The sequence below is a fragment of the Rhinatrema bivittatum genome, chromosome 14, assembly GCF_901001135.1.
Source record: "Rhinatrema bivittatum chromosome 14, aRhiBiv1.1, whole genome shotgun sequence".
In the NCBI taxonomy this organism is placed as follows: domain Eukaryota; kingdom Metazoa; phylum Chordata; class Amphibia; order Gymnophiona; family Rhinatrematidae; genus Rhinatrema; species Rhinatrema bivittatum.
This window is the reverse complement of record NC_042628.1, coordinates 69,017,452-69,035,497: the sequence shown is the minus strand read 5'-3', so window position 1 is coordinate 69,035,497 and position 18,046 is coordinate 69,017,452. Positions and strand designations below refer to the sequence as shown.

Here is an 18,046-nt window from a genome sequence, read left to right as displayed (position 1 = left end):
TTTTATTTCACTGTCCTTTTAACCAGTATATACTAAGGAAAGGGTCCTGTTTGGTTTTAGGGGTTTTATTCTGTGGAGTATTGGAGGGCATAGTGGACCGCAGGTAAAATAACCTTACTGCAAAGGCAGAAATCCTCTTGTGTCACACAAGCAAATCCTGTCCCTGATTTCCAAATAAATACAGACATACCCAGCTAGCGTGCTTCCCAAACTGGCCTGATTTTTATTTAGAAGAGAAAATTGATTGACCAGGTGGCTCTTCCCCAGCAAGCAGCGAGTTCAACAGTTCTCAGTTTCTGTTTCAAGCAATGAACTATAATACAGTAAGTTCCAGTGCAATCTCCTCCTGCATCAGCCGCACTAGCATCCATGTGCTCTCATAGAACAGTTAAGGGACTTGCTACTGGTGAGCGAGGTCTCATCTCTTAGAACAGATTGTCCCTTTCTCCATCATTTCGAAGGTTTTATTTGGCACCCAGCTTTCTTTCTTGTGTTCCCAATGAATTTCAAGGAGTATCTGAGTTACATAGGCCCACATTTAGTGTGCTGGAGTCGCTTCAGATAACATCTCTAAAGGTGAGGGAATTCTGCAAGGCTATGCTCCATAAACTTCCCCAGGAGGACTGTCTGGTCCAGTTTGGGACCTGGACAGGCTTTACCCACTTCATGCTGGCTGCTTAACTCCTGTGCTTCTCTCTTTGCTCTCTGAAGCATCTCCATCCCATGTAGGATGCGTGTTCTCCTGCATCTGCTCCCGCCATTCCTTGAGCATGCTCAGATGTACCCTAGGCCAGTGATGGCGAACTCCAGTCCTCGAGTGCCACAAACAGGCCAGGTTTTCAGGATATCCACAATGAATGTGCATGAGAAAGATGTGCCTGTACTGCCTCCATTGTATGCAAATCGATCTCACGCATATTCATTGTGGATATTCTGAAAACCTGGCCTGCTTGTGGCATTCGAGGACTGGAGTTTGCCATCACTGCCCTAGGCTTTTACCACAAAGAGTTTGCTCATATCCTCAGAGTCTCCTCAGCTTCACTACTGGGACCTTTAACAAAGAAGTGACCCCCAACCTCTATGTATGGGCTATTTTTGCAAGAAAACTTCATTCAGCTCAAACCGGATTCCTTATTTGCACTCAGCCCTAAAATGTCCCTCCAAACAGGCGCCAACTCCATGGTGTTGTGGGTCTCTCAGTGTCTCTAGTGTTGACAGCTGTCACCTCTTCAGTCTCCTGGACCTGTGGCACTTGAGAGGAGCCATGCTGCGGGTTTAGCAGGAGCAAGAGCTGAAGAGTGCACCTGCGTTGCCAGATCTGAGGTACAAAATAGTTGAGTGCAAAACTCTAAATGATTGTGTTAACCCTTTATTCCAGGCCTTCCCTTAGGAAAGGGGTACAATTTCAGGTGCTGGTGAGGCCGGGCAAAACTCACTACAGTGCCAGTGATACATTCAAATAGTGGGGAAGCAATGGCTTCCGGGCCAAGTGACAGTGCAGTAAATAATACTCTCCACACACTGATGCAAATGGTAATAAAATCTGTTCTTCCAAAGTTACAGTCAAACAAGAATAATAGTCTAGCAAAACACACAAAACAAATCAACAATAAAACTTTTGGCCTCCTTTGCCTCCAAGACGTTTCCCCAAATCAATGTAGATTCCTCTGTTGCTATTATCGACTCTCCCTTGGTGTCTGTAATGTCTGCAGGCCCTCAGAATGAATCTGCTTTCCTGCAAAGGTTGAAATCAGAAATTTCTCAAAGAATGAAGATATCAGATGTTTTTTCTGGGTCCCTGAACAGGCAGACCCCCCCTCCACTCCATGAAAATGAAAGCAGATTCAAAATAAATTCAAGAAAATATATATTTTTTTCAGTTTACATAGAATTGAGCTCTAGAATTTGCTGTCAGAGGACATTAATTTATTTTTATTTATTTATTTATTTATTTATTTATTTAAATGATTTTATATACCGACAACCGTTTGCACATCGTGTCGGTTTACAAGTAACTTACAACCAAAGTATATATAGGCATTGCCTTTACAAGGAACAGTATGCAAGAGAACGTAGTAACAGAGCAAATAACTAGATAAATTGAATAGGGAGGGATTCAGGTTGGGAGTGACAAAGGGGGGGGGGGGCGGGGGGAGGGTGAAACAATGACACAAAGGGATAAGTTATGTACAGGGTTTAGAGAAACATTCGTTATGTACACTGGTTATATACAAAGTTATATGACCGCGAATATAGCACTCGTTGAGGGGAGGTTATATATGAGGTTATATAACATAACATTCTTTATATACAAAGGTTAAGAGAAACATTTGTAATTCCTTACTGATTTTCTGAGTGGGAGGGAGAGGACGGGGGGGAGGGCTAGAGGGGGAAAGTATTAGATGTAGGTCCTGAGATGGGGTGTTGGTAAGAGATGATGATAGGGTTAGAGTGTTAGTAAGTGATGATGATTGGGGGTATGCTTGGAGGAAAAGCCAGGTTTTGAGTTTCTTTTTGAAAGTGGGTGTGGAGGTTTCGGTGCGTAGGTCAAGAGGCATAGAGTTCCAAAGGGAGGGGCCTGCGAGGGAAAGGGCTCTGTTGGTAGTGGAGATAAGTCTGGTAGATTTTATGAAAGGAGAAATTAGAGTTCCACGGAGTGAGGAGCGGGTAGGTCTTGTGGAGGTGCGAGGGAGGAAAGGAGGGTTTAACCAGTTGTAATGTTCATTAGTAATACTTTTGTGAAATAGGGTAAGGGTCTTGTAGATAATTCGTGAGTGAATGGGGAGCCAATGGAGATCAATGAGGGTGGGAGTGATGTGGTCTTTCTTATTAACATTAGCGAGGATGCGTGCAGTGGCATTTTGAAGGAGTTGTAAAGGTTTGATGTGGGTAGCAGGGAGTCCAAGGAGGAGAGCGTTGCAGTAATCAATCTTCGAAAAAATTATAGATTGGAGTACAGTACGGAAATCAGAGAAATAGAGAAGGGGTTTGAGTTTTTTGAGGGTTTGTAATTTGAAATAGCAGCTGCTGAGGATAGATTTGATATATGGTTTGAAAGTGAGTTGGTTATCGAGTATAACACCCAGGTTTCGTGTGTCGGAGGGAAAGTTGGTGGAATAGAGGGTAGAGGGAATAGGTATTGACGCATGTCTAGAGGAGATGAGAAGGAGTTCAGTTTTTTGAGGATTGAGGGCTAGGTGCATGTCAGTGAGGAGCTGGTTGATGGAGGCAAGAATAGTGTCCCAGTTTTGTAGTGCGGTGAGAATGGAGTTTGTGAAGGGGATGAGGATTTGCACATCATCCGCATAGATGAAGTGTGTAACACCAAGGTTGGAGAGGAGGTTGGTAAGGGGGAGCATATAAATGTTAAATAGGGTGGAAGAGAGGGAGGATCCTTGGGGGACGCCACAGTCGAGATTAACAGGGGGGGATGTGAAGTTGTCGGTGAGGACTGTGTAACTACGGTTTTGGAGGTAAGACTTAATCCAAGAAAGAGCAGTGCCTGAGATTCCTATACTGATGAGAGTGTTGATGAGGATGTTATGATTTACGGTATCGAATGCGGCGGAGATATCTAGCATGGCAATGAGATAGGAGTTACCAGCATCCATTCCTTTGATAATGGTATCTGTAAGGGAGAGGAGTAGGGATTCCGTACTGAGATGTTTTCGGAAACCATATTGTGTTGGTAGGAGTATGTTGGATTGTTCTAGGTGGTCAGAGAGGCGGGAGTTTACTAATTTCTCAATGACTTTGGAGAGAAAAGGGAGATTGGAGATGGGACGGAGGTTAGATAGGTTGGAGGGATCAAGGGAGGGTTTTTTTAGGATGGGCTTGACCACAGCTTGTTTTAAGGAGTTAGGGACCAGGACGTGTTCAAGGGAACAGTTCACGATATTGGAGAGTGAAGTGGCTATGGTTTTGGGAATAGCGAGTAGGAGTTTGGTGGGAATAGTTTCTGAGGGATGGGAAGAAGGTCTCATCTTTTTTAAGATGTTCTCTATTTCCAGAGTTGAGGAGGGTTCAAACGAGGAGAGGCTGGTGGTGTGAGTGGGGTGGATGGGGTTATGCTGTTGGTATTGGGGGAATTTTTGGTATTGGGGGTGAATTTAGCAGTGATGTTGGAGATTTTGTTCTTAAAGAAAAGGGCAATTTCATTGCATCTGGTCTGTGTGGAGGGAACTTGATGTGGAGACACGTTGGGTTTGGTGAGATTTGAGACCAAGGTAAATAGGGACATGGTCAAAGCAAATAATATAAGTGGATTGAAAACAGTGTGGACATGTTTCTGGAGGATGGGTCCCTTAACACTTAGTTAGGCAGACAGAAATGAGCAACAAAGAGGTGATCCTCCCATTAAGATCATAAGAACATAAGAAATTGCCATGCTGGGACAGACCAAGGGTCCATCAAGCCCAGCATCCTGTTTCCAACAGAGGCCAAAAACCAGGCCACAAGAACCTGGCAATTACCCAAACACTAAGAAGAACCCATGCTACTGATGCAATTAATAGCAGTGGCTATTCCCTAAGTATAATTGATTAATAGCCATTAATGGACTTCTCCTCCAAGAACTTATCCAAACCTTTTTTGAACCCAGCTACACTAACTGCACTAACTACCTTCTCTGGCAACAAATTCCAGAGCTTTATTGTGCGTTGAGTGAAAAAGAATTTTCTCCGATTAGTCTTAAATGTGTTACTTGCTAACTTCATGGAATGCCCCCTAGTCCTTCTATTATTCGAAAGTGTAAATAACCGAGTCACATCTACTCGTTCAAGACCTCTCATGAACTTAAAGACCTCTATCATATCCCCCCTCAGCCGTCTCTTCTCCAAGCTGAACAGCCCTAACCTCTTCAGCCTTTCCTCATAGGGGAGCTGTTCCATCCCCTTTATCATTTTGGTTGCCCTTCTAGTCACTACTAAGTGACCCAGATTGGCCATTGTGCAACTCAATGGACTATTGGTCTGACCCAACACAGCACTTCTTATGTTCTCCTCTAATTGAAACACTCCGCAGAAAGCTTCCTTTCCTAACCTTTCTCACATAAGTCCATAAGAACATTATAACATACGATTTGCCATACTGGGTCAGACCAAAGGTCCATCAAGCCCAATATCCAACAGTGGCCAATCCAGGTCACAAATATCTGGCAGGATCCCAAGGAGTAGATAGATTCCAAGCTGCTTATCCCAAGAATAAGCAGTAGATTTCTGCAACTCCACCTTAATAATGGTTAATGAACTTTTCCTCCAGGAAACTTGTCCAAATCTTTTCTAAACACAGCCACACGAATAGCCTCTGGCAACAAATTCCAGAGCTTAATTATGCATTGAGTAAAAAGTATTTTCTCGTATTAGTTTTAAATGTATTATCTAGTACCTTCATTGTATCCCCTGGTCTTTGTACTTTTTGAAAGAGTAAACAACTGATTGACGTTTACTAGTTCCATTCCACTCATTCTATTATAGACCTCTTATCATATCTTCTCTCAGTTGTCTCTTCTCTAAGTTGAAGAGTCCTAACCTCTTTAGCCTTTCTTCATAGGGGAATTGTTCCCTCCTCTTTATCATCTTGGTCGCCCATCTCTCTACATTTTCTAATTCTGCTGTATCTTTCTTGAAATGTGGTAACCAGAATTGCACACAATACTCAAGATTAGGTAGCACCGTGGAGCGATACAGAGGCATTATAATATTCTCTGTTTTATTCTCCATTTTTTCCTAATAATCCCTAACATTCTAATTCATTTCTTGGCTGCTGCACACTGAGCAGAAGATTTCAATGTATTTTCAGTGATGACATCTAGATCCTTTTCCTGAGTGGTGACTCCTAATGTGGAACCTTGCATCATGTAGCTATAATTTGGGTTACTCTTCCCTAAGTGCATCACTTTGCACTTGTCTCTGTTACATTTCATTTGCATGCCCAGTCTCCCAGTTTTGCAAGGTCCTCTTGCATTTTCTCACAATCTTCTTGTGATTTAGCAACTTTGATTCATTTTGTATCAACAGAAAATTTGATCAACTCACTTGCTGTTCCCATTTCCAGGTCATTTATAAATAAAACACAGTGATCCCAGAACAGATCCCTGGGGCACTCCACTATTCACCTTTCTCCATTGGGAAAGTTTACCATTTGGCCTAACTCTATGTTTTCTATCCTTTAACCAGTTGGCATTTCACAATAGGACACTGACCCCTATCCCATGAATTTGTAATTTCCTAAGAAGTCTCTCATGAGGAAAATACAAAGCCATGGGATGGGGTCAGTGTCTTTTTGTGTATTGAGCACTGGTTAAAAGATAGAAAATGGAGAGTATGTATGTATGTATGTATTTATTTATTTATTTATTTACGCTTTTTCTTTTTTTTTTTTATACCGAGGTATAGCTAGTTGCCTTCACTCCGGTTTACATCATCAACAACCATTACATAGAACAGTGTGTAAACTCGAAAAACGTGAGAAAGACACGCATAATCATTGTTACAAATAAAACCACCAAAATATAACATCTAACAGAATCTGATCTGATGAAAAAAGAAAAATAACAAGAAAAGAAGGGGACATTTTTTTTAAATTAAATTAACTCAAACGACTAAACAAAATTCCTCTATATTATTGAAAGATGTGATCAACATTACACATTATCCAGGGTAGGTTCGTTAAACATTAGGGATGTGAATCGTGTGATCGATCGTCTTAACGATCGATTTTGGCTTGGGGGGAGGGAAATCTGATCGTCATGTTTGGTTTTTTTTAAAAATCGTTAAAAATCGTAAATCGGGGGAGGGCGGGAAAACTGGCACACCAAAACAACCCTAAAACCCACCCGACCCTTTAAAACAAATCCGCCACCCTCCCGAACCCCCCCCAAAATGTTTTAATTACCTGGGGTCCAGTGGGGGGGTCTCGGCGCGATCTCCCGTGATCTCCCGCTCTCGGGCCACGGCTGCATTAATAGAAATGGCGCCGGTGACCCTTTGCCCTTACCATATGACAGGGCAAAGGTAGCGCCGGTGCCATTTTGGTTCCTGACACCCGACGTCACAAGTGCAGGAGGTCACTCCTGGATCCCCGCTGGATCCCCAGGGACTTTTGGCCAGCTTGGGGGGGGCCTCCTGACCCCCACAATACTTGCCAAAAGTCCAGCGGGGGTCCAGGAGCGACCTCCTGCACTTGTGCCGTATTGCCAATATTCAAAATGGCGCTGGCGCTACTTTTGCCCTCACTATGTCATGACCTTAGAGACTGGTGAACCTGTCTTACATAGAAACATAGAAGTGACGGCAGAAGAAGACCAAACGGCCATCCAGTCTGCCCAGCAAGCTTTCACACCTATTTGTTTTCATAATCTGTTACTCTGACCGCTGAGGTCAGGGCCCTTATTGGTTCCAATTCCCTTCCACCCCCACCATCGATGCAGACAGCAGTGCTGGAGCTGCATCTAAGTGAAGTATCTAGCTAATTGGTTTGGGGTAGTAACCGCCGTAATAAGCAAGCTACTCCCGTTTGTTTACCCTGCATGTGCAATTCAGCCATTGTTGGTTGTCTGAATAAAAATCCTCTTTACTTAATTCCCTCTGTTGCTGAAGCAGTGAGCTGCGCTGGATACTTATTCCAAGTCAAGTATCATGCTTAATTGATTTGGGGTAGTAGCCACCGTAACAAGCAAGCTACGCCCATGCTTATTTGTTTACCCAGACTATGTAATTCATTCCTTGTTGGTTGATGCTGGATATAAATCATCTTTTCTTCATTTTCCCTGCCGTTGAAGGAGAGAGCTATGCTGGATATGCATTGCAAGTGAAGTATCAGGCTGATTTGATTTGGGGTAGTAACCGCCGTAACAAGCCAGCTATTCCCATGCTTATTTGTTTATTCCCTACAGGGGCCTAACCCACAAGCAATCTTTAAAAGTGTTGTGTATTGCATCTCAACACTGGCTGCCCATTCTGTCGTGTGATGAACATCAGTTGTACCTACACTAGCCCTTACAGTAAAGTTAGCTCTTTTGAGTGGGAGTTTTCCTCCAAAGACATCATATTCTCCATTGTTTTACCCTAATTAGATTATTCATGCACAGATCTGGGTCACTACACTGTCCATTCCCCTAGGTACTGAAATGTCTGCTGCAGCCTCCAGTTTACAAAGCCTGAGCCTTAATAAACCCATAAGCATCACTTGCTACACATGTTTGTGTGGGGATGCCTTTTGTCTCCCATAATTTGACCTTGCAATGTTTTTAACTGTGTTAAAGAAAAAAACCTTCCATAGATCCTTAAAACTCATGTGACACAGTTATTAGTTCAAATATATATTTATTTATTTTATTTTATTTATTTATTTAAAGTCTTTTATATACCGAAGTATAGCTATCTGCCTTCACTCCGGTTTACAGTATAACAACTTGATACAGACAACGAACAATATAAATGGGTAACATGTTAACTAGACGTTACGGAAACTTTGTAGAAAATATTGAGGTTAAACAATATTTTCTACAAAGTTTCCGTAACGTCTAGTTAACATGTTACCCATTTATATTTGTGACCAGTTACTGTTTTTCTGTCTGGGATTGTGTTCGCGCATGACCGCTATCACATGTTAGCAAACATATGTTTATTTCAGTCAGGCATGTCTATATGATCTACAAAACAACCTAGCCTATATTTTCTCAGAATTTTAAAACAGTTTTTGCACTGTGTAGGTGCTATAGACGTATTTGTAAAACACAGTGGCCTGTATTTTAAAAAACTCAAGGCTTGTTTTATTCACTTTTTGCTTATCTGAGTTTCTAGCCCCCACACACCCTGCTATTAATCATTTTTTTGTATACTACAAAAGATCAGCCAAATTGCGCATTGAATGTCTGCTAGGCAGGTTCATTCTGCCTGCAGGTTCACACTGTCGCCTTCTGAGGGGAGGAAAGAAGGGGGAATTGTCCCTTCCACTGTGGACAGAATGAGAGAGCTTCCTGCTATGTCACAGCTAGTAACTTTTAAATCCAGGTCAGAAAGTCTGTCATCACCCCGGTAGCAGTTATTTGGGCTTCCGGTGTGGTAAAAAAAAGCGAACAGGGTCCATTAATTCCATTGTAATCAAAAGCGTAATGATGTTGTAGGGGGTGTATTTTTGGTGGGTGGGGTTGGGTATGACATCTGGTGATGTCATCAAAAGACAGTCAGGTGTCATTTCCAGTGATAACATAAGGGATGTGGTTTGGGGCTGGAGGTGTGTTTTTGGGAGGGCATGGCTCAGTGGAAGGGAGTGGGCAGTGGAGTGCCTCAGGGATCTGTATTTGGACCCTTACTTTTCAATCTAACTAGATAAATGAAGCTTGACCGACGTGCCCGCAAATGCGCAGTAGAGAGCAGCTCTACTGCGCATGTGCGGGCGAGCACGTCAGTCTTAGGCAGCGTCAAAAAAAACCAAAAAACATGGCGGCAGCGGTGGTAGCAGCGGCAGCGGGCAGCGGTAGCGGGCGGCAGCGGCGGCGGTAGCGGCAGCGGTGGTGGGCGGTGGCGGTAGCGGTAGCGGGCGGCGGCGGTAGCGGCAGCGGGGGCGGGCGGGCGGCGGCGGTAGCGGGCGGCAGCGGAGGCGGTAGCGGCGGGCGGCAGTGGCGGCGGTAGCGGGCGGCGGTGGCGGGCGGCGGCGGTAGCGGCAGCGGCAGCGGCCAGTAGCGAGGGAGGGAGGAGAGAGAGAGAGGGAGGGAGGGACGGACGGACTAAGTGGGAGGGACGAAGAGAGAGAGTGGGAGGGAGTGACTGAGTGAGAGGGAGGGATTGAGTGAGGGGGAGGGACTGAGGGAGAGGGAGGGAGTGAGTGGGACTGAGGGAGAGGGAGGGAGAGTGAGTGGGACTGAGTGTGAGTGAGAGGGAGAGAGGGGGAGGGAGTGAGTGAGACTGAGTGGGAGGGAGGGACTGAGTGAGAGGAGAGGGAGGCTGGGGAGGAGTGGGTGAGTGGGTGGGAGGGAGGTAGGGGAGAGAGAATGAGGGAGGTAGGGGAGAGAGAATGAGGGGGAGGTGAGAGACAGAGGGATGTAGCCCGTTTTAACGGGCTTAACGGCTTGTATATTTATAAATGATCTGGAAAGAAATACGACAAGTGAGGTAATCAAATTTGCAGATGATACAAAATTGTTCAGAGTAGTTAAATCCAAGCAGATTGTGATAAATTGCAGGAAGACCTTGTGAGGCTGGAAAATTGGGCATCAAAATGGCAGATGAAATTTAATGTGGACAAGTGCAAGGTGATGCATATAGGGAAACATAACCCATGCTATAGTTACACAATGTTAGATTCCATATTAGGTGCTACTACCCAAGAAAGAGATCTAAGCATCATAGTGGATAACACATTGAAATCATCAGTTCAGTATGCTATGGCAGTCAAAAAAGTAAACAGAATGCTGGGAATTATTAGAAAGGGAATGGTGAATAAAATGGAAAATGTCATAATGCCTCTGTATCGCTCCATGGTGAGACCGCACCTTGAATACTGTGTACAATTCTGGTCGCCGCATCTCAAAAAAGATATAATTGCAATGGAGAAGGTACAGAGAAGGGCGACCAAAATGATAAAGGGAATGGAACAGCTCCCCTATGAGGAAAGACTAAAGAGGTTAGGACTTTTCAGCTTGGAGAAGAAACGGCCGAGGGGGGATATGATAGAGGTATTTAAAATCATGAGAGGTCTAGAATGGGTAGATGTGAATCGGTTTTTTACTCTTTCGGTTAATAGAAAGACTAAGGGGCACTCCATGAAGTTAGCATGTGGCACATTTAAAACTAATCGGAGAAAGTTCTTTTTCACTCAATGCACAATTAAACTCTGGAATTTGTTAGTATAGCTGTGTTTAAAAAAGGATTGGATAAGTTCTTGGAGGAGAAGTCCATTACCTGCTATTAATTAACTTGACTTAAATAATAACCACCGCTATTACTAGCAACAGTAACATGGAATAGACTTAGTTTTTGGGTACTTGCCAGGTTCATATGGCCTGGATTGGCCACTGTTGGAAATAGGATGCTGGGCTTGATGGACCCTTGGTCTGACCCAGTATGGCATGTACTTATGTTCTTATGTTCTTATGAGTAAAGCATGGGAGGGGCAACTCCATTCACTTCTATGGGAGTGGGAGAGACATGGGCAGAATTATGGGTGGGTGTGGGCAGGGCCAGGTATAGAAGTGATGGCTGATGTCATCCTTATCTCACCTGTCAATCAGTTTGACAGGTAATATACCCATGATACTACTGAAGTCAGCCACCACTGCCATTGACTTCCCCTCAACTACTGCAGGGGGAACCAGCACCTATCTTCTGGCACTTGCACTGGGAGACCAAGCCAGAGCAATGGAGTTCCAAGCTGGGGATGATGAACTCACCAGCCCTGGCATGAAATGGTTGGGGGAGGGGGGAATTTATAAGAGACCATGGGAAGGAGCAGGAAATAATCTGGGAACCAAGGAAAGCACTGATCGCAAACAAGATAAAAGAAAAATTATCCCTCTGAAACTGAAAATAAGTGCTCGCAAACCAAATTCTAGAGGATGCTAAAGAATACATTTCTTGCATGGTCCAGGAAAGTCTTCAACTTTGCAGAGGGGACTGTAGCTGGCACAAGATGAAAGCAACTTACTTTCTATGCCAAGCCATGACAGCAAAGACCAAGCTTGCATGGCCAGGACATCCAGTTCCAGGCACCCACTTCTGCTTATTCTACTTGGAAGAAATCATCTTCAAAAAAGGTCTCCATCTACCTGCTCCATGATGAGGAGTACACACAAGGAACCAGAAAGTACTGTGGGAAAATAATGGAGCCTCGCACCATTGCCATCACCTCTCCCCACAACCTTGCTTACCCTCAGCACAGTGCATGAGTCACAGAGGGTAACTGAGGCTACAAGGAGGTGATGATGGTGGAGGGAGAAAGCATTTTCTCTGTGCATTCCCAAGGATACCCGTGCATGGCTCCAGCTGCTTGTCTCTTCCTTTTCCTTAGAAACAAAATGCATACAGTTTACAGCGCTAAAGAGTACGAATTGAAACAAAGCAAAGCCTGATGGAAACCGAAGAGAAAGGGATGAAGCCATTCCTTTCCTGAGATGGAAAGAAAGCAATGTAAAATCATTTTTGCAAAATGCAATTGTAGGGACCTCTATGGTCTCCTACATAAAAATATCTGCATAATCAATCCCATGTAGGAGGGGTTTTCAAGAGTAGATAGGGGAGCATTAGCCTTGAGGACAGATGTGAGGCCCTCCACTATTCACCTTTCTTCATTGGATAAATTTACCATTTAGCCTACCAGAACAGCAAGTAAAGTAAATCTAGTCATTCCTTCACTCCCAGTCGCCAGATTATCCACTACAAGAAACAGAGCGATATCTATTGCTGGGCCAAAATTATGGAACTCTCTACCAACACCTGAGCTCTCAAAGCAACTTTAAATCCTTCAAAAAGAGCGCAAAACATGGTTATTCACGCAAACACGCAAGGATGGCATTGGCTAACATCAATCAACAAATATAATATAATTACATACCTTCATCGGGTATGCAATTAGCCATCTTAAAGATAGAACTACAAACATGTTAATAGAATCTTGTAGAATACATAAAACACACTGAGCCCTACCCAGATTCGATCCCACCCATTTTCCCCCTATTTACATGATATGTTTAATAGGGATGTGAATCATTTTTTGACGATTTAAAACAATCGTCAGATATATTTAAAATCGTCAAAAATCGTTAGAGCCGCGATACAATAACAATTCCCCCGATTTATCGTCAAAAAATCGTAAATCGGGGGAGGGGGGAGGGCGGGAAAACCGGCACACCAAAACAACCCTAAAACCCACCCGACCCTTTAAAACAAATCTCCCACCCTCCCGAACCCCCCCAAAATGTTTTAATTACCTGGGGTCCAGTGGGGGGGGGGGGGGGGGGGTCCCAGCACGATCTCCCATGATCTCCCCCTCTCGGGCCACGGTTGCATTAATAGAAATGGCGCTGGTGGCCCTTTGCCCTTACCATATGACAGGGCAAAGGTAGCGCCGGCGCCATTTTGGTTCCTGACACCCGACGTCACGAGTGCAGGAGATCGCTTCCGGACCCCTGCTGGACCCCCAGGGACTTTTGGCCAGCTTGGGGGGGCCTCCTGACCCCCACAAGACTTGCCAAAAGTCCAGCGGGGGTCCAGGAGCGACCTCCTGCACTCGTGCCATATTGCCAATATTCAAAATGGCGCCGGCGCTACTTTTGCCCTCACTATGTCACTATGTCATGGCAGTTACTACCCCAAATCAATTAGCTAGATACTTCACTTAGATGCAGCTCCAGCACTGCTGTCTGCATCGATGGTGGGGGTGGAAGGGAATTGGAACCAATAAGGGCCCTGACCTCAGCGGTCAGAGTAACAGATTATGAAACAAATAGGTGTGAAAGCTTGCTGGGCAGACTGGATGGGCCGTTTGGTCTTCTTCTGCTGTCACTTCTATGTTTCTATGTAAGACAGGTTCACCAGTCTGTAAGGTCATGACATAGTGAGGGCAAAAGTAGCGCCGGCGCCATTTTGAATATTGGCAATACGGCACAAGTACAGGAGGTCGCTCCCGGACCCCCGCTGGACTTTTGGCAAGTCTTGTGGGGGTCAGGAGGCCCCCCCAAGCTGGCCAAAAGTCCCTGGGGGTCCAGCGGGGGTCCAGGAGCAATCTCCTGCACTCGTGACGTCGGGTGTCGTCACTTCTATGTTTCTATGTAAGACAGGTTCACCAGTCTGTAAGGTCTGAAGAGGCTGAAACAAAAATGGATTCTTATAAATAAGATGTCACTTACTAAATGGTGGCAAAGAGGAAATTAAAATGTAAAGAATGGTTTTGTTGTAGCTTTTGTTTTTACATAAGTGTTAGAACTATTATAAAAGGTAAACTTGTGCAGCTATCTGTGTTTTTTTTATGACAGACCAGCTTCTGTTATGTAGTGAAAAGTTGAGACTTTGGATCATAGAAATGTAATGGCTTGCTTTATTAAGAGGAATATCATTTTATTAATATGGAGAGTATAACCTCATTCAGAGATACGCAAGATCCCATGTGACAAGGGATACAGCAGTGCGTAGGTTCATTTACCTACAGTGAAACTCTGTTGCTTTTCTCATCTAGAACTTACTCACAGACTGGGCACAGCAGTGTCTAAATGTACATTGTCAAACTGGCTAGCAGACTGCATCACACACTGCTATGCCAGATCTGTAAATAATAGGGATGTGAATCGTTTTAGGACGATTAAAATTATCGTCCGATAATTTTAATATCGTCTTAAACCGTTATGGAACACAATACAATAGAGATTCTAACGATTTATCGTTATAAATCGTTAGAATCGTGAGCCGGCACACTAAAACCCCCTAAAACCCACCCCCGACCCTTTAAATTAAATCCCCCACCCTCCCGAACCCCCCCCCCAAATGACTTAAATAACCTGCGGGTCCAGCGGCGGTCCGGAACGGCAGCGGTCCGGAACGGGCTCCTGCTACTGAATCTTGTTGTCTTCAGCCGGTGCCATTTTCCAAAATGGCGCCGAAAAATGGCGGCGGCCATAGACGAACACGATTGGACGGCAGGAGGTCCTTCCGGACCCCCGCTGGACTTTTGGCAAGTCTTGTGGGGGTCAGGAGGCCCCCCCCAAGCTGGCCAAAAGTTCCTGGAGGTCCAGCGGGGGTCAGGGAGCGATTTCCCGCCGCGAATCGTTTTCGTACGGAAAATGGCGCCGGCAGGAGATCGACTGCAGGAGGTCGTTCAGCGAGGCGCCGGAACCCTCGCTGAACGCCGCCATTTTTCGGCGCCATTTTGGAAAATGGCGCCGGCTGAAGACAACAAGATTCAGTAGCAGGAGCCCGTTCCGGACCGCTGCCGTTCCGGACCGCCACTGGATCCGCAGGTTATTTAAGTCATTTGGAGGGGGTTCGGGAGGGTGGGGGATTTAATTTAAAGGGTCGGGGGTGGGTTTTAGGGGGTTTTAATGTGCCGGTTTTGCGATTTTACGTTTTTTCGATTTTTCACGATTTTTCACGATATTTTACCCCCCCAAACGGCAACAATACGATTCCCTCCCCCTCCCAGCCGAAATCGATCGTTAAGACGATCGAGGACACGATTCACATCTCTAGTAAATAAGTTCTAGATGAGATAAGCAACAGAGTTTCACTGCAGGTAAATAAACCTACGCACTGCTGTATGCCTTGTCGCACGGTTTCTTGTGTGGAGCATGAGAGGGGCAACTCCATTCACTTTTATGGGAATGGGAGAGGCATGGGCAGAGTTATGGGTGGTGTGGGCAGGGCCTGGTCAGAAGTGAATTCTGATTGGCTGATGTCATCCTTATCTCACCTATCAGTTTGGCAGATAGTGTACCCATTGTACTATTGACTTTCAATTCTTCCTCCTTATTTCAATTTCCTCTGATGACTTTACTTGGCTGGGGAGTTTACTTCCTTCTGGAGCTCAGCGTAGGGAGAACATGCAGCTCCCTACCACCTCTGTTTTGCTTTTGCCCAGATGCTGTCTAACAGATGGACTGATGGGATCCAAATCCAGCTTCCAACTTACTTGAGTGTCACCCTCTGGGGTGTTTTCTGGTTCCTCATGGCTTCTGTTGAGGTTTTCCTACTTGTGTGTTTATGTTTTGTGTGTGTGTGTGTGTGTGTGTGTGTGTGTGTGTGTGTGTGAAAGTAAAACTATTTACATATCCTTCTTTGCAAAGCAAGTGGTGTATGGAGGACAGGGGGAGTTGAATAGAGTGAGGCTATGAATCATGTATGTAAGGGAGCCTGTACTGTGTGTGTTTGAAGTTGTGCTTGTGTAAGGTTGGATCACTGAGGAAAGACGTGTGTCTATGACTTAAAAAGGCAGAAATGTGAAGAGAGGATAAATGTTACAGCAGGAGGAAAGCCACCACTATGGAATGGTGGAAAAATAAGCATTAATAAAAGAAAAGTTTGAAAACCTTTTTCAGTTTGAACAATTGAGGTATGTCCCTCCAAATAACAGCTGAGGGCCGGATTTTAAAAGGGTTACGCGCATAAGGTACGGGCGTAACCCTTCTAAAACGGCCCTGCACGCGCCGAGCCTATATTGCATAGGCTTCCGGCGCGCACAAAGCCCCGGGACGCGCGTATGTCCCGGGGCTTTCTTGGGGTGGGCGTGTTGGGGGGCGTGACGCGGTCGGCGCGTCATCCGGGGGTCGGTGCCGTGGGTGTGGTTTCGGCCCAGGGGCATTCCGGGGGCATGGCCACGGCCTCCGGACCAGCCCCCGGACCGGAACATGGTGCGCGGCAGCCGGCCTGGCACGCGCAAAGTTACGCCTGCCTCTAGCAGGCGTAACTTGTGCGATAGAGGTAAGGGGGGTTTAGATAGAGCCGGGGGGGTGGGTTAGGTAGGGGAAGGGAGGGGAAGGTGGGGGGGAAGGTGGGGGGAGGCGGAAGGAAAGTTCCCTCCGAGACCGCTCCGATTTCGGAGTGGCCTCGGAGGGAACGGGCAGCGCGCGCAGGGCTCGGCGTGCGCAAGTTGCACAAATGTGCACCCCCTTGTGCGCGCCGACCCCGGATTTTATAAGATAGGCACGGCTATGCGCGTATCTTATAAAATCCAGCGTACTTTTGTTCGCGCGTGCGCTGTGTTTTAAAATATACCCCAGCGTGTACAGGCTATGAAGGGGTTAAGAGCAAAACTCAGCTATGTGTTAAGAGAATTGTTTTACTGCCCCTTTCTCTACAGCACAAAGACTGTGCCCTGGACTGCAATGTGGAGAGCTCAGAAGCAAGTTATCAGATGGTGTTTCCCGCTGGATGCAGCCATGCTATATACCAGAACAACTGGAGGGGTGGAGACCAATAGCAAGGCAGGATCAATGAATCTCACATGAGCCCCGCGTTGGAAGTTGGGTTGTTTGGGCATTTCTGACTCTTTAATTTCCAGCCATGAGTGCATCAGGACCCGCATTAGCCTTCCAATGCTCCTAGGGAAAGTTAACTGCAACTCTTAAGTTGTGGCAAATTTTTATTAAAATAACATGGCATATATATAAATATATAAAGGAACCCTACAGACCCCACCTACAAAAGCCACACGCCTCATCTCAACTAAAGACCGATCCTTTTCTACAGCAGGCCCAACTATCTGGAACAACATCCCAGCTGACCTCAGAATGGAACCCTGCCTACCAACATTCAAGAAAAAACTTAAGACCTGGCTTTTCCGCCAAGCCTTCTCAGATACCCATGACACACAATAGTCGACAGAACTTCCTTTAGGAGCAATGGATTTCCATATTACCCCTAAGCCCAGAATAAGAGCCTCCTGACTGCTCTGTTTATACTAATAATTTCTCCGCTATCTCTAGCCTTTCCTTCCTTCCAGCAGTCTATGCCTCCAAGTTTAATTTCCCTGTTAAATGTAACTTTGCTTTTTCATGTTCAACCTTTTGTTTTGGTTACTGTTCTTGGTTCAGTTCCCCTATTCGATGTGAACCGACCTGATATGGTCTCTACCATGAAGGTCGGTATAGAAAAGTGTTAAATAAATATGATTTTTCAGGCAAACTGAACTTGCCTAGTAATGAACTGCTTTGTATACATATGCATGCAAAGCAGCTCATTACCATACCAGCATTACTGTGGGTAAAATGATGGGTGGTATTTAAAATAATACATGTTATCACTTCTATAAGGCATTTACCCCATGCTATATGCTGTTTACTACATAGTAAAAACCTAGCACAGCTTGGTGAATGATTCCCTTAGACTGTGAGCCCTCTGGGGATAGGGAAATACCTACAGTACCTGAATATAATCTGCTTTGAAGTGTCACAAAAAGTGGAATATAAATTTAAAAAGTAGTGTTATGCTGTCTCTCCTTGTAATTTCTGCTAAAAATGAATATGAAATTAAAGAAAATTAAAAGGGAATTTACTTGGTATAAGTTTTTCTTTTCATTTTTAAACTGACCAAAACAAACCAGCTTGTTTCATTGGTGTTTG

The 18,046-nt window shown here is 45.1% G+C and overlaps 1 protein-coding gene across 3 annotated transcripts in view; it reads left to right on the top strand.

Annotated features, from left to right (window-relative positions):
- The window catches only part of LOC115076179 (myelin-associated glycoprotein-like), an 81,283-nt gene extending 64,097 nt beyond the window's left edge, over positions 1–17,186 (top strand). For all 3 annotated transcript variants that reach the window (XM_029577329.1, XM_029577330.1, XM_029577328.1), the window contains exon 10: positions 16,786–17,186. In XM_029577329.1, the coding sequence (XP_029433189.1) occupies positions 16,786–16,905 (120 nt within the window). In that variant the 3' untranslated portion in view covers positions 16,906–17,186. The remainder of the gene's footprint in view (positions 1–16,785) is intronic.
- The last annotated feature ends 860 nt before the right edge of the window (positions 17,187–18,046 follow it).